We start from the raw sequence: 16046 nt of genomic DNA, 5'->3' as shown, positions 1-16046 counted from the left end.
TTATTATAAATAAAACACAGGAAAAAATAATACATATAAACTTTCTTATCAAAAAAACGTATTTGTGAAGTGAATTATATCCTTGCATACCAACGGCATTGACTTGGTTGGTAGAAGGTGGGGATCAAACCTGGAACCCTACCAACCGAGCTCTGCTGCCCCAAAACAACAATTTAACAAAATATGTAACAATCACAATGTTATGATAAAGGTTTTCCTTATTCCCATCAATTTCAAACATATGTCAGGGTAAGATAAAGTACAAAAAACTAAACTATAATCAACCTAATTAACCTATTTAAAACATGTCATCAAAATTCGAAAATTAATCTTAATCAGGAAAAATTACTATTGATGTTCCATAAATTATTTTTTTAATTTTTTCAAAAAGATTCAAATGAGCTGCTTTTTCTTCCTAATTTATTTTGGTTGGATTTTGAATTTTAAAGAGTCGAAGTTGAAGAGAAATTTTAATTTTTTTGTGTGTTTTCTCCTCTTTTAAACCGCTCAATTAAGTGTTTTTTTTGTCATCATTTATTCTCTACAAAAAACCTTCCGTAAAAAGAAAAAAAATGTACGATGGAATGACTGACAGAAATACCTATTTATGTATATATATATATATATATATATATATATATATATATATATATATATATATATATATATATATATATATAGGTTTATTTATTAAAGGTAAATTGTGAGTGTGAATGTTGTCTGTCTATCTGTGTTGGCCATGCGATGAGGTGGCGACTTGTCCAGGGTGTACCCCGCCTTCCGCCAGATTGTAGCTGAGATAGGCGCCAGCGCCCCCCGCAACCCAAAAAAGAAATAAGCGGTAGAAAATGGATGGATGGATGAGCAAATTGGCTATTTCTGGCAATTTATTTAAATGTGTATCAAACTGGTAGCCCTTCGCATTAATCAGTACCCAAGAGGTAGCTCTTGGTTTCAAAAAGGTTGGTGACCCCTGCTTTATAGTGTAGTACAAGTAGATGGCGGTATGGACGTTCTAAACCATAGTTGCAAACTGTGAGTAGACCGAAGAAGAAAAAGAAGCAGCCGATTGGTCGAGCTCACAGAATATCTACCAATAGGAAATTGACAGGAGGCTGCCGGGTTCCGACTGTCGACAAGTGTTGCAGAATGTTTCGAAAACTTTTGTTTTCTATCGTTCTCCTTTTTATATATCATTATGACCTTATTGACGCACAGAAGAAAAAGGAGGTATTTTATATTGCTACTCGGTGGGGAAGGTTCAGACAATATACATGTCAATTTCGTGATCTTTCAAACTTTTATGATGTTCTTGGTGTATTCAGCGGCTGCTAAGCTAACTCAATCAAAGCGAATGTGGATTATTTGTGGAAATACGATTATTTTTTCATATTTTGGGTTAGTTATTCGCTGGTTAAATCCCATTTTTGTCGTGAGTTGTCAGTCATGTGTACTGTATTTGGACTGGACTTAGGCTGCTTGTAGAAAATACGATCAAAGCCCAATGGAAACATGATAGTCAGATATTATCTTGCCAAATGAATGTCTTGTTCTTTTTCTTTATTCAATCGTTTCTTTTGCCTAGATCATGGAATGATGCACAATTTCCAATTTATTTGAGATCGTCTCAGGATCATGCATGTCGGATCAAAATATATATTCACCAACGTTTATTTAATTGATTGATTGAAACATTTATTAGTAGGTTGCACAGTACGGTACATATTCCTTACAATTAACCACTAAATGGTAACACCCGAATAAATGTTTCCACTTGTTTAAGTCGGGGTCCACGTAAATCAATGCATAGTAGAAATATATACTATCAGCATAATACAGTCATCCCACAAGTTAATCATCAGAGTATATACATTGAATTATTTACAATCCGGGGGCTAGGATGTGGAAGGTTTAGGTTCGGTTGATGTTGTAAGCACAATACCAATGGCGCGCAGTTTGCAAAATGCGCAACTGCATTTTGCAAATTGAATCTCAAATCAAATCAAATCAATTGTTTATTGGATTCATCACTATACAGTGTACATCCATGACTAAACTACTACCAATTGTGGATTCAGGCCTGGTGGCCTGTTTCAAGTTCCAGGTAACCCTTCATTATTATATTTTATAAATAGTAAACCAAGTTGTGGTAGTAGTTTAGTCGTGGATGTACACTGTATAGTGATGAATCCAATAAGCATTTGATTTGATTTGAAATTACATTTTCAAAATGCAGTTGCGCATTTTGCAAATTGCGCGCCATTGGTATTGTGCCTACAACATTTGTTATCAGCACTTCAGTCATCAACAACTGCATCATCTGAGTAATGCGTAGGATATGTACAACAAGTAGTGGACATAGAGAGATCAGAAAGCATAAGAACAAGCATATAGATTCAATTATTTACTTTTGATTATGGAGGGGGGAGAGTGTCAGTTTAGGGTTGAAGTTGAGGTTGACTGGAGGGGTTCTTTTAGTGTGGTTTTGAAGGTGGATAGAGATGCACTTTCTTTTACATTTGTTGGGAGTGCATTCCGTATTGATGTGGGATAGAAGGAGAATGAGTTAAGACCTTTGTTAGATCGGAATCTGGGTTTAACATGGTTTGTGGAGCTCCCCGGAGTTGTGGTCATTTACGTTCTGGAAGTAGTTTGACATGTACTTCGGTACTAGGGAGGTACAGCAAATTTTATAGACTAAGTTCAGTACAAGTTGTTTTATTCTGTCCTCCACCCTGAGCCAGCCCACTTTGGATACAATATTACTTATAAGTGATGCCGAAAGTTCCAGAATGTATTTTAACTTGGCAAGCCCAAAGGCCAATAACTTCCCTATAATCATGGTTCAGTGCAGTTTTTGGCAGCTTAACATGATTTGACACCACAGAACATATTAGATGGCTCAATACTCTAGCAAAAGACTGATGAAGATACATGCAATTCTGCCCTGTTATTAACAATTATACATTTCTGATCCCAATTGTATTTACTTTGTATTATAATATGTCTGATAATATTTGAAAGATAAAAGCAATGTCATTTGATTACTTTGAATTTTATTATAATATGTCTGATAATATTTGAAAGATAAAAGCAATTTTGGACTAAACATCTATCTATGTCCTGTTTAGACTCTCCTGTCAGAGAGGGTGAGTCAGATGATGGATTGGACCACCAAGCGTTCCGTCATCAGAATGAACGGGGATAAGTTCCGCCGCTTTGTGAAGGCTCCCCCCAGAAATTACTCGGTGGTCATCATGTTTACGGCGCTGCAGCCACAGAGGCAATGTGGCATCTGCAAGTGAGAAGCAAAAGACTTAAACGTACCTTTGGAACGCAGCTTTCGTTCACACCCCCTGCCACGCATCACATACATTACATAATATTTGTGCACATGGAACAATATTTTCTTTCAAAATAATTGTGTGTATTACTCAGGGGAAAGGAGGTCTACAGTAGAGTATGTGAAGGTAAAACAAAACAAAGTGAATAGGGTTGTCACAATATAACTTTTCACTTTGTGTACGATACCCATGTTGGACCCTTTTGTTTTGATCATAAACACAATTATTCCAATATGATGCCAGCACAAATCATGCATACCTTTATTATTTTGTAGTCTGAAATTTAAAAAATGGTTTGTTACATTAAGTGAAATGAATCAAACAGAGAATAATGGTATGTATGAAAAACATGAACCTTCCATCCATCCATCCATTTTCTACCGCTTGTCCCTTTCGGGGTCACAGGGGTCACTGAAGCCTATCTGGGCAGCACGGGGGTAAAGGGGTTAGTGCGTCTGCCTCGCAATATGAAAGTCCTGGGTTTGATCCTGCACACGGGTTCTTTCTCTGAAGAGTTTGCATGTGACTGCGTGGGTTCCCTCTCGGGTACTCTGGCTTCCCCCCACCTCCAAAAACATGCACCTCGGGATAGGTTGATTGATAACACTAATTAGGCCCTAGTGTGTGAATGTGAGTGTGAATGTTGTCTATCTGTGTTGGCCCTGTGATGAGGTGGAGACTTGTCCAGGGTGTACGCCGCCCTCCGCCCGAATGCAGCTGAGAAACACTAACCTATTTATTATTATTCGTCTGAAATTGACTTTTGCTGTTTAAATTGAAGTGGGGTGGTACTTGTGTTATGGTAACCCCTTATGGCCACAATAATTGAATAATTTAAGATTATGATTCAGTAAACTGAACGATGCAGACTTGTTGTGACGAGGTACTTTCTAAAATGCTTCTGCCATTGAGACTTTGTATGTGTAAGTCACATGAAATAGGATTGCGCAATTTTGAGGGAAAAAAAATGTGATTTTTTAATTTAAATTGCAACTTGATTTGCAATTTCTAGATGTTATTCATTCAAATGCACATAACTGCTACAATGATAAGTGAGGGAAGTCATGTTACTTTTAGACTGTCTATTAACTTTCTTGTCTCTAGGTGCCACACTGAACAAAATTCAATAATCTACTTACAATAATATCTGGGTTTACGTATACAACGCCCATGTTTGCTTACACTCTCCTTGGTCGTAGCGTCATTGTTGTCCAATTGACAGACTTCGTACTGCTTTCACCAGAGAAATTCCTTTCACTGTTTTACACTGTCACACATAAAACCTTTTTCAGATACTGTACAGTAACACAACTGGTATTTACGAGCACATTGACTGCATTGGCTGCAGCACACAAATTGCAGTTTTCTGTAATCACTTTTGATTGGTCAGCAGGCCAACAAGGACGCAAGGATCAACATTTTGATTCAATTGTAAAATGCAGGAAAGAAAGAAATTATAAATCCACCACTTCTTGCAATTTATAATTGCAGTAATTAAAACCTTAATGTCAATTCGATTTTGATTAATTGCTTAGCTTTAATGTGTAACTTTAATTATTTGATACTGGTTAATATTGAAAAATGTGGTGTTTTAGACCCAAATATTATGTATACATGGTAGCCTGTTGCTTACTATGTTTACCTTTTATAAAATATTTGACTAAAATGCCGGAAAATATCAACCTTGTGTGCTTGTTGGAGGACACCTAGATGTTAACTGGCTGTCCATCTTTGCACAAGTAAACATGCTGCAGGACTGCTTTTATCACAGATTATAGCACACATTTTACATGCAAGCAAATATAATTCCATACTTAGTTTTTCTTTTTTTTTTTTGCTGATATTGATGATGGACCGACATCAATATATGGTGTCGGGAATCCCCTAAAAGTGTTCTTATGTTGTTGTTAGCATGGCTTATAAAGTTTACATGTATTAGTTACACAATTATTAACATAGCTGGACAATTGCGAATGACACAATGAAATAAATTATAATTACAGTAATTGTCAAAAGTTTTGGGAGTAACCCAAATGTTGCGCTTAAATAACTTGGCTGCTTTGTTCTCCACAAAAACATTATTTTCTTAACAGTATACTGTAGCAGACGTAAAAAGATTAAGCCTGCAGAACTGTTGACACACTGAACTCTCACTATGTCACTCCCAAAACTTTTTGCTCACAACTTACATGTTTTCATTTCAGGCAAGCTGATGAAGAGTTTCAGGTCCTGGCTAACTCCTGGCGTTATTCCTCTGCGTTTACGAACAAGGTCTTCTTCGCAACTGTGGATTTTGATGAAGGATCAGATGTCTTTCAGATGGTGAGGCATGACAAGTTAAAAGGAGTGATGTTCCGATTAACGTTTTATTCTCCCTTAACCAATACCATTTAGCCATGACTGAGATCGGCTGATACCAATCACATGCATTAACTGTATATTTTTTTTAAATAGTTTTATAGTGAGGGCTATTGACAGTGTGCAAATATCAATACAATAATTAAAATAGGTCCTTCTTTTATTTTAGTACATACACTTGTTTGATAAAAACAACGTAAACAGTAAACTAACAAAACAAAAGTAAAAATGACCATCCAATACTGATGGGTGAATTACGCCACAGTGAGTGTATGGCACACTCACTAGCTGTGTTGTCATTGCACTGATACTGTTAGTGATTCATATTGGTCATCTGCTGGATTAAAAGTCCCTACATTGTAAATCAATCAGAAGCAATTTAAGGAGCGTCTTGGCGTCTCTATCTTTCACACGCATCTCAGCGCAATGTGGTCAACTTGGCGACTTTCTCGCTCAATATAGTATCTTTCCAGTCCTATTAGTGACTTTATTTTCCAAAAAAAAGACTATTTACACAAATAGTGAGTTTTTGGGATGTCTGGAGACATAAAAGCGCGTATCACTCTAATTTCCTCAATGTACAAGTGGTGCTGCCGTGGGCCACATTCACACATAAAGCTCTATTAGCGCACAAGGCCCACCAAAAACTTGCTGAATAAGGTGACAACAAAGGTATATTGGGTACTTTGAACTTGAAATCAGTTTGAATGGAACCTTTTTCTGCACATTTTTTGAAGGCTGTATTTGTTTTTGTCGCAGCTCAACATGAACTCCGCTCCGACATTTCTTCACTTCCCTGCCAAAGGAAAACCCCGCGCACCTGATACCTATGAGATTCAGGTCAAAGGCTTTGCAGCTGAGCAGCTGGCAAGATGGGTAGCAGACAGGACTGATGTGCAGGTACCTGTTACACCTTAAATCAGGATGTTCAACCTTTTCAGGCCAATTACCCTCAAACTGATTCAGATAAGTACTCGTATATCTTTCATATAATTTTGTTTTGAATTAAACTGGTGTTATTGTTGCTTCACGGTGGCAGAGTAGTCCGGGGTTCAATCCCGGGCTCGGGATCTTTCTGTGGAGTTTGCATGTCCTCCCTGTGAATGCGTGGGTTCCCTCCGGGTACTCCGGCTTCCTCCCACTTCCAAAGACATGAACCTGGAAAAAGGTTGATTGGCAACACTAAATTGGCCCTAGTGTGTGAATGTGAATGTGAGTGTGATTGTTGTCTGTCTGTCTGTGTTGAACCTGTGATGAGGTGGCGACTTGTCCAGGTTGTACACCGCCCGATTATAGCTGAGATAGGCACCAGAGGCCCCCGCTACTCCAAAAGGGAATAAGCGGTAGAAAATGGATGGATGGATGGTGTTATTGTGCAATACTATTATTCAAATAATACACTAAAACGCCTTCAATAGCTGGCCTGCAACTAGAGCCACTAATCCCTTGCTGTCAACTACCACCTTAATTGTTAGCTGGCCGTTTGCTCCTCTAAGCGCTAGCTGACAAACGGCGCTGTAATTGCTAGCTGAAAACTGGCATGTCAATTCCTTGCTGACAACAAAGGCCCTAACAGTTAGCTAGCAGCTTACTCCGTTTAAATGCTAGCTAGCAACTAGCTCACTAATTCCTAGCTGGTTACTGGCGTGCTAATCATTAGTTGGCAACTAGTGCCTTTATTGTTAGCTGACAGTGCTAATTACTAGCTGGCAACTGACATGTTAATAGCTGACAACTATCCCCTTAGTCGCTGGCTGACAACTAGCGCCATAATTGTTAGCTGGCAGCCTGTGCCATGATTCATTAGCTGACAACGAGCACCCTATTTGCTATCTAACAACTAGCGCCCTAATGGTTAACTGGCAGTTTGTGCCGTTAATCGCCAGCTTACAAGCAGCGCCCTATTCACTTGCTGACAATTAGAGTGCAAATCACTGGCAACTGGCATGCTAACCGCCAGCTGACAACAAGCAGCCTAATTGTTAGTTGGCAGCTTGCGCCATTGATCCCGAGCTGACAACTTGCACCCTAATTACCATCAGGCAACTGGCATCCATCCATCTATCTTCTTCCGCTTATCCGAGGTCGGATCGCGGGGGCAACAGCCTAAGCAGGGAAACCCAGACTTCCCTCTCTCCAGCCACTCCGTCTAGCTCTTCCCGGGGGATCCTGAGGCGTTCCCAGGCCAGCCGGGAGACATAGTCTTCCCAACGTGTCCTGGGTCTTCCCCGTGGCCTCCTACCGGTTGGACGTGCCCTAAACACCTTCCTCGGGAGGCGTTCGGGTGGCATCCTGACCAGATGCCCGAACCACCTCATCTGGCTCCTCTCGATGTGAAGGAGCAGCGGCTTTACTTTGAGTTCCTCCCGGATGGCAGAGCTTCTCACCCTATCTCTAAGGGAGAGCCCCGCCACACGGCGGAGGAAACTCATTTCGGCCGCTTGTACCCGTGATCTTATCCTTTCAGTCATGACCCAAAGCTCATGACCATAGGTGAGGATGGGAACGTTGAGCGACCGGTAAATTGAGAGCTTTGCCTTCCGGCTCAGCTCCTTCTTCACCACAACGGATCGGTACAACGTCCGCATTACTGAAGACGCCGCACCGATCTCACGATCCACTCTTCCCTCACTCGTGAACAAGACTCCTAGGTACTTGAACTCCTCCACTTGGAGCAGGGTGTCCTCCCCAACCCGGAGATGGCATTCCACCCTTTTCTGGGCGAGAACTATAGACTCGGACTTGGAGGTGCTGATTCTCATTCCCGTCGCTTCACACTCGGCTGCGAACCGATCCAGCGAGAGCTGTAGATCCCGGTCAGATGAAGCCATCAGGACCACATCATCTGCAAAAAGCAGAGACCTAATCCTGCGGTTACCAAACCGGAACCCCTCAACGCCTTGACTGCGCCTAGAAATTCTGTCCATAAAAGTTATGAACAGAATCGGTGACAAAGGACAGCCTTGGCGGAGTCCAACCCTCACTGGAAATGTGTTTGATTTACTGCCAGCAATGCGGACCAAGCTCTGACACAATAAGACAGTCCGATACCCCATACTCTCTGAGCACTCCCCACAGGACTTCCCGAGGGACACAGTCGAATGCCTTCTCCAAGTCCACAAAGCACATGTAGACTGGTTGGGCAAACTCCCATGCACCCTCAAGAACCCTGCCGAGAGTATAGAGCTGGTCCACAGTTCCACGACCAGGACGAAAACCACACTGTTCCTCCTGAATCCGAGGTTCGACTATCCGGCGTAGCCTCCTCTCCAATACACCTGAATAAACCTTACCGGGAAGGCTAAGGAGTGTGATCCCACGATAGTTGGAACAAACCCTCCGGTTCCCCTTCTTAAAGAGAGGAACCACCACCCCGGTCTGCCAATCCAGAGGTACCGCCCCCGATGTCCACGCGATCCTGCAAAGTCTTGTCAACCAAGACAGCCCCACAGCATCCAGAGCCTTAAGGAACTCCGGGCGGATCTCTTCCACCCCTGGGGCCTTGCCACGGAGGAGCTTTTTAACTACCTCAGCGACCTCAGCCCCAGAAATAGGAGAGTCCACCACAGATTCCCCAGGCACTGCTTCCTCATAGGAAGACGTGTTGGTGGGATTGAGGAGGTCTTCGAAGTATTCCTTCCACCTATCCACAAAATTCGCAGTTGAGGTCAGCAGAACACCATCCGCACCATACACGGTGTTGATAGTGCACTGCTTCCCCTTCCTGAGGGGGCGGACGGTGGTCCAGAATCGCTTCGAAGCCGTCCGGAAGTTGTTTTCCCTGGCTTCCCCGAACCCCTCCCATGTCCGAGTTTTTGCCTCCGCGACCGCTGAAGCTGCACACCGCTTGGCCTGTCGGTACCCGTCCACTGCCTCCGGAGTCCTATGAGCCAAAAGGACCCGATAGGACTCCTTCAGCTTGACTGCATCCCTCACCGCTGCCTCCGGAGTCCTATGAGCCAAAAGGACCCGATAGGACTCCTTCTTCAGCTTGACTGCATCCCTCACCGCTGGTGTCCACCAAGGGGTTTTAGGATTGCCGCCCCGACAGGCACCAACTACCTTGCGGCCACAGCTCCGATCAGACGCCTCGACAATAGAGGTGCAGAACATGGTCCACTCGGACTCAATGTCCAGCACCTCCCTCATGACATGTTCAAAGTTCTTCCGGAGGTGAGAATTGAAACTTTGTCTGACAGGAGACTCAGCCAGACGTTCCCAGCAGACCCTCACAATACGTTTGGGCCTCCCAGGTCTGTCCGGCATCCTCCCCCACCATCGCAGCCAACTCACCACCAGGTGGTGAATTTAATTGTACTTTTTAAGTGGAATGACAATTAAGTTGTATTCTGTTTTAATCACTAGCTGGCAACTGGCATGCTAGTCGTTAGTTGATAACTGGCGGCCAAATAGTTATCTGGCAGCTTCCGTCACTAATCACTAGCTGTCAATTAAAGTGCTAATCGTTACCTATCATAAATGCTGACATGAATGCAAAAAAATGTGGGAAAAGGGGTTTGGGCATGTGCCTCACAATACGAAGGTCTTGAGTAGTCCTGGGTTCGATCCTGCGCTCGGGATCTTTCTGTGTGGAGTTTGCATGTTCTGTCTGGGTTCCCTACGGGTACTCCGGCTTCTTTCCACCTCCAAAAACATGCACCTGGGGATAGGTTGATTGGCAACACTAAATTGGCCCGAGTGTGTGAATGTTGTCTGTCTATCTGTGTTAGCCCTGCGATGAGGTGGCGACTTGTCCAGGATGTACCCCGCCTCCCGCCTGAATGCAGCTGAGATAGGCTCCATTACCCCCCGCGACCCCAAAAGGGACATGCAGTAGTATATGGATGGATGGATGCATGAATTTGGGGGAAAATTGCAGAGGTTAAATATATATATTTTTCAAAGTCTGATCGTCCAACTTTGCATGACCACATACCACTGCGGACCTTGTTGGAGTCTTCCGACTCAAAAAAAAATCCCCAGAAAAACATAACCAAATCGTGATTTTTTGTTTTGTTCCAATCTAAACTATTGCCCTATTTATCTGCTTGTTTACTTTGTGTCTTTATTTCAGTGTTGACTTCTTTGTTTGTTAGATACGAGTCATTCGTCCTCCGAACTATGCTGGGCCTCTCCTACTCGGCTTCCTCCTTGCTGTTATTGGAGGACTGGCATATCTGCGGAGGAACAATTTAGAGTTTCTTTTTAACAACAACGTCTGGGCCTTCTCTGCACTGGTAAGCTACAAAAGAGCTCATTAGAGAACAACACCTTCATACACTCAGCACTTGGATTTGCAAAACAAATACACACTCCTCCACAAGTAGAGCGAAGAAGTGTCTACGGATGTACTCATTCATAGAGTGAACATTGAGGAAAGAAGGCACCAGTCATTTGAATTGTATTTTTTTACTCTTATGAGCTCTGTCATACACATAAATCACTACTTTAGTTGGTGTTATTAATACCTTCAAAAAGTTCTGACAAAGACCAAATTGTACATGTATTGAATACATTTTTCTCAAAAGAAATAATCCAAATTCAGTTCATTTATTTCGGACAGCAACAATATAAACACAAAACACATTTTATAGAGAATAAATACAGTTTAACATGTAGAATAGTAACAGTTTTGCATGTAGAATAGCTGAGGCAGTGCAGGAAAAACAGTTCTATTTTTATGAATGCATATATTTTTATTTTTATAAATGCGTATATTTTTATTTTTATTTACCATAAACTAGGCATATAAAAAACAGGTACTAATTTACTGTACTTAATATTTTAGCGCTTAGTACAGTCCTTTGCTTTATTTTATAGTCCTTTAAAAAATACCTTTAAATTTCAATCGAGGCTCGGGATGTTAATGTGGAATCAACACAACAATATAATTAAGTAGTCACAACAATTATTTAAGCAATGTAAAATAGAGCACAATTTGTTCTTAATGGAAACCCTTCCAACAACCATACCTCATCTCAGACTACGGAAGTACAAATATACAGTATATAATATATAGTGGTGTATGTACTGTACATATACTTAATTACATGCAAAAAATTTATTTTGATTTACCATAAAAACAACCCCTTTGGATTTAGGGTTGTCGTGATGAAATATCGAACAGCAATAAAACAGATATTAAATTATATTTGCCTGCATCTAAAACATCACATTACAGTAAGAACTCTCATATAAGCAGTATTTTTGGCTGGTAAAAATGTATTTTCTTGCTGTTTTAGCTGAAAGATTGTCTCAATTTGAGAGCCTTTTTAGAGTCTTTTACTTAAAAAAATGTTTTAACATAATAATAAAAAATGTCAGACCTACATGTGATACAAAATAACTACTCTTTGATATTTTAACATTCAAGAAATGCATTAAAACAAATGTGCAAGCTTGATGCTAATTTACATTGGAAAAAATCTTGATTATAGAATCGGACCAGGGCCGATATTTGCCTGTATTATGGCGGGTGAGCTGCCGAGCCTAGTTGATCTTTAACACAGTTGCGTCTCGGTGTTTACACAATTAAAGATTGTACTCGCGTGAAAGATTCCTTCAAAAGGGATCCACGCTTAGATGGAGTAAAAATCCTCCAATCTGTCGTTCCTATTTGATGTTTTTTTTCCTTTGATTTCAGTGCTTTGTCCTGATCATGACCTCTGGCCAGATGTGGAACCACATCAGAGGACCACCATATGCACACAAGAACCCTAACACTGGCCAAATTGTAAGACTTACTCTATACCTGTATCAATTCTGCATCAACTAATTATGTTTGTTTTTTCCAGAGTTACATCCATGGCAGCAGTCAGGCTCAGTTTGTGGCTGAGACGCACATTGTACTACTTTTCAGTATCCTTTGTGCATACTGTACTCTTGACTTTTAAAGATGTTTGCTACTAAAGTTCTGTTTGATAGGATAGTCTTGTAATGGGTTGTATTCAGTCACATGACATTTTTGTAAACAAAGTGGTGGGCCACCAAACCGACATGGTGACTGTGTAGAAAACAGACTGCAAACTATCTGAGTACGCAAGGGGCCTAGATGCAACCGCTAAATGCAAATACGAGCAAAAAATACAAATCATGCAATGGAATAGATCTTTACACTTTATCAAAATATTATTATCCGTCGGTCGCGTTGCCAGACACGTCAAACTGTGTTGTGCTCCAGATGTTCTACACAGCAAAACAGATGGAAACTTGAACAGCATGGAGTCCTACAACTTCTTTGTTTGTGCCTCGGTCAAGGAGATTGGAATCAAAACTCTCCATATATATGCACCAATTTTTCGTGGCTAAAGTTGCATTTCATGATTCACCTACGCGTCTACAGCCATGTTAGTTGCTTTGTGGTTGTTACACGCGCCGTTACGAGTATGCATGTTTTTACCTGTTGTTATTACAATATGCCTACAGACCTCAACGTTGTGTATGTACTGAAAGTTTCATTTATGATTTTTACCTTTGCTATTTTTACCCTAACTATTTTAAGTTTTGCACACATTCGATTTTTCTTATTTATACTCACCGAGTTGGTGCCTTGCGAAACACTTTTGGCAAAAATGCATTTTAAGAACTCAGAAACAAGATAAAATACAAATAAAATCAAGATAATTATTACATTGGAAATAGTAAACGTGAAAAGTATATCAAACAAACCTTTACGAAATGATCAATGTAACCTTGTGCATTCTTCGACTCTGCCTTCTTGGACTGGAGTGCATGCCATTTTTCTCATCGTCTTTCACCCACCTTGCTTACCTCTTGAAGAACTCAGAATAAACTTTTATCCTTTTTGTGATTTGAATGGTTTGAACAGACAAAAACAAAGCAAGCGTAGGACATTTTTCTTCGAGGAAGGCAAAACGCCGCCCAGAATGCTATGACAACAAACGCTTACTGGCCCACCACCTCAAACCTTGCATAGTTAACGAGCCAGACCTGACGTCTGGTAAATACAACAAGACAAAAGAAGATGGAGGTTTGACTGCGGAATTAGGATTAGTGTTTAGACCTTGACCTGCTGATTAGATGCTGCTATTACCATGGGAATAGTGCTGCTGTGTGAGGCTGCCTGCTCTGACATCGACATTGGAAAGAGGAAGAGTATGTACACATTCTTATGTCCATTCGCATCTATCTATTAGCATCACTTTCGACAACACTGTGGATACTTCCTGAATGTTTCAGACCACACATTACTTGTTCATTGCTTTTTTGGACTCATACAGAGCTAGCAAACCTAGCACAATGCTGTAAAAAGCTTGGAAGTGCACTTAAATAGCACAAACATTCAAATACTGTAAAAACCTTGAGCAATAAAGCATCAATGGCCCATATAACCAATAATAAACAAATATGTAATTTTGATATGATTGTTCCTAATGCAACATTGTTTTTATCATCCTACATATTTGTAATTGTATGTGTGTCAGTTATGTGTGTCGCAGGTATCGCTTTGGTGATGCTCTTCTTCAGCTGGTTATTGTCCATTTTCAGAGCCAAGTATCATGGCTACCCATACAGGTGAGTAACATTTTCACTTCAAATATCTGATATTTGTTTAAATAATATTCTAAAACTTATGTCTTATTTTACAGCTTTTTGATGACTTAAAACTGATCAGCCTCCCTATCCTGTTCTAAGTACTGAGCTTTGTGTCCCTAAAGTGCCCTTTATTTAGTACAAGCACATTGTCAGGTTGATACTAGAAGACATGTTTTGTCTTCCACTTCATCCAGCCAAAAATGTTAGCGTGATGATGTGTTTATAATGATTATAATAATGGTTTAGATTTTTATAGCGCTTATCAAGACACACAAAGGGTTTTGCAGTGAGGATGTCCTCTTTGTTTGTGTGTGACAGAAGGAAGAATCAACAAATATGGCAAATACGTGACTTAGTTTTAAAACCTGATCTTAATTTCTGTAGGGTGTTTTTCTCACAAAATGAGACTTTGCTCAAAAAGGTGTGGCGACTTCCGTTCATCCATTTTCTACCACTAGGCGCTGGAGCCTATCCCAGGACAATTAAGTCGCCACCTCATTGCAGGGCCTGTTGATACTTACTATACGAAATAAAGTATAATAAAAAAAAGAACATACTTTTGGAAGTACAACAGACTTTATGTTGTGCGATTTACACATATGACTGGAAACTAGATTTGACCAAAATATGAACACAATAGTGGCAGCACAGTGTAAGAGGGGTTAGCGCGTCTGAGTAGTCGTGAGTTCAATCCCGGGCTCGGGATCTTTCTGTGTGGAGTTTGCATGTTCTCCCCGTGACTGCGTGGATTCCCTCCGGGTACTCCGGCTTCCTCCCACTTCCAAAGACATGGACCTGGGGATAGGTTGATTGGCAACACTAAATTGGCCCTAGTGTGTGAATGTGAGTGTGAATGTTGTCTGTCTATCTGTGTTGGCCCTGTGATGAGGTGACGACTTGTCCAGGGTGTACCCGGCCTTCCACCCGATTGTAGCTGAAATAGGCTCCAGCGACCCCGAAGGGAATAAGCGGTACAAAATGGATGGATGGATGGATGGATGAACACAATAGTAGCATGCGATGACTTCATGCGCATGTTTTATACACTACTTCTGAGTACTGTCAAACATGTACAGTATGATATCCACAGTTGTGTTATAAATTGTGCCGTTAGCTACAGCTGATGATGTATGCATTACACAAATCGAAGAGTTGTCAGCAATGCAGGAAATTTTGAATTTTCAGCTGTCAAATAAAGCCGTAATGTTATGGTCACATACTGAATATACCTGCAGTGTAATACGTTCATGTTGGGTTCAATGTGTGATTAAATAGTTTGTGCAAGATAATTGTCATTAAGTGCCTCATAGTTTTTTTTTTTAAACCATTCTATTCCAAAACAGCCCAATTTCAGTAGCCTGGGTTATTTTTTTATTTTTTTTATTTTTCCAAACACTTATTTGCAGTGCCAGTCTCTCCACAAGTGCAGGACAAACATTTTTGCAAGCTATAAATAAACCAACAGATGAAACTTTGTTTGATGTCCTAATCATTGGCTTTGCTTTTCATTTCATTCTTAAAGCGTCATGACCGTCGTCAACTCTTACGTCATCATGTCTTTACATACACACCACCTACCGCCAAAAGTCCTGACAGAAACACTTGACCAAAATTGTCCCATCTAATTTCAAACAATAAATATGACATTGTGTACTCTCTCTCCAAAATGAAACCCTGAAATTAGAAAATACATGGTTATATTGTGTAATGACTGTACAGTTAGAAATTGTTATCACTGTAATCAAAGGGGATTTGTTTTCTCCCTGTGATACTAAACTGTGGTAAAGT

General features: G+C 40.7%; 1 protein-coding gene across 1 annotated transcript; it reads left to right on the top strand.

Moving 5' to 3' along the window:
• Window positions 1–1104: 1104 nt before the first annotated feature.
• magt1 (magnesium transporter 1) lies at window positions 1105–15734 on the top strand. Its single transcript, XM_061901539.1, has 10 exons — window positions 1105–1230; window positions 3132–3301; window positions 5549–5666; window positions 6462–6602; window positions 10799–10939; window positions 12346–12435; window positions 12497–12560; window positions 13743–13817; window positions 14147–14237; window positions 14312–15734. Exons 1-10 carry the CDS (start codon window positions 1150–1152, stop codon window positions 14325–14327), a joined length of 987 nt encoding a protein of 328 aa, XP_061757523.1. The 5' UTR covers window positions 1105–1149; the 3' UTR covers window positions 14328–15734.
• The last annotated feature ends 312 nt before the right edge of the window (window positions 15735–16046 follow it).

Source organism: Nerophis ophidion, linkage group LG05 (genome assembly GCF_033978795.1).
Source record: "Nerophis ophidion isolate RoL-2023_Sa linkage group LG05, RoL_Noph_v1.0, whole genome shotgun sequence".
NCBI lineage: Eukaryota > Metazoa > Chordata > Actinopteri > Syngnathiformes > Syngnathidae > Nerophis > Nerophis ophidion.
This window is presented reverse-complemented; position numbering and strand designations above follow the sequence as displayed.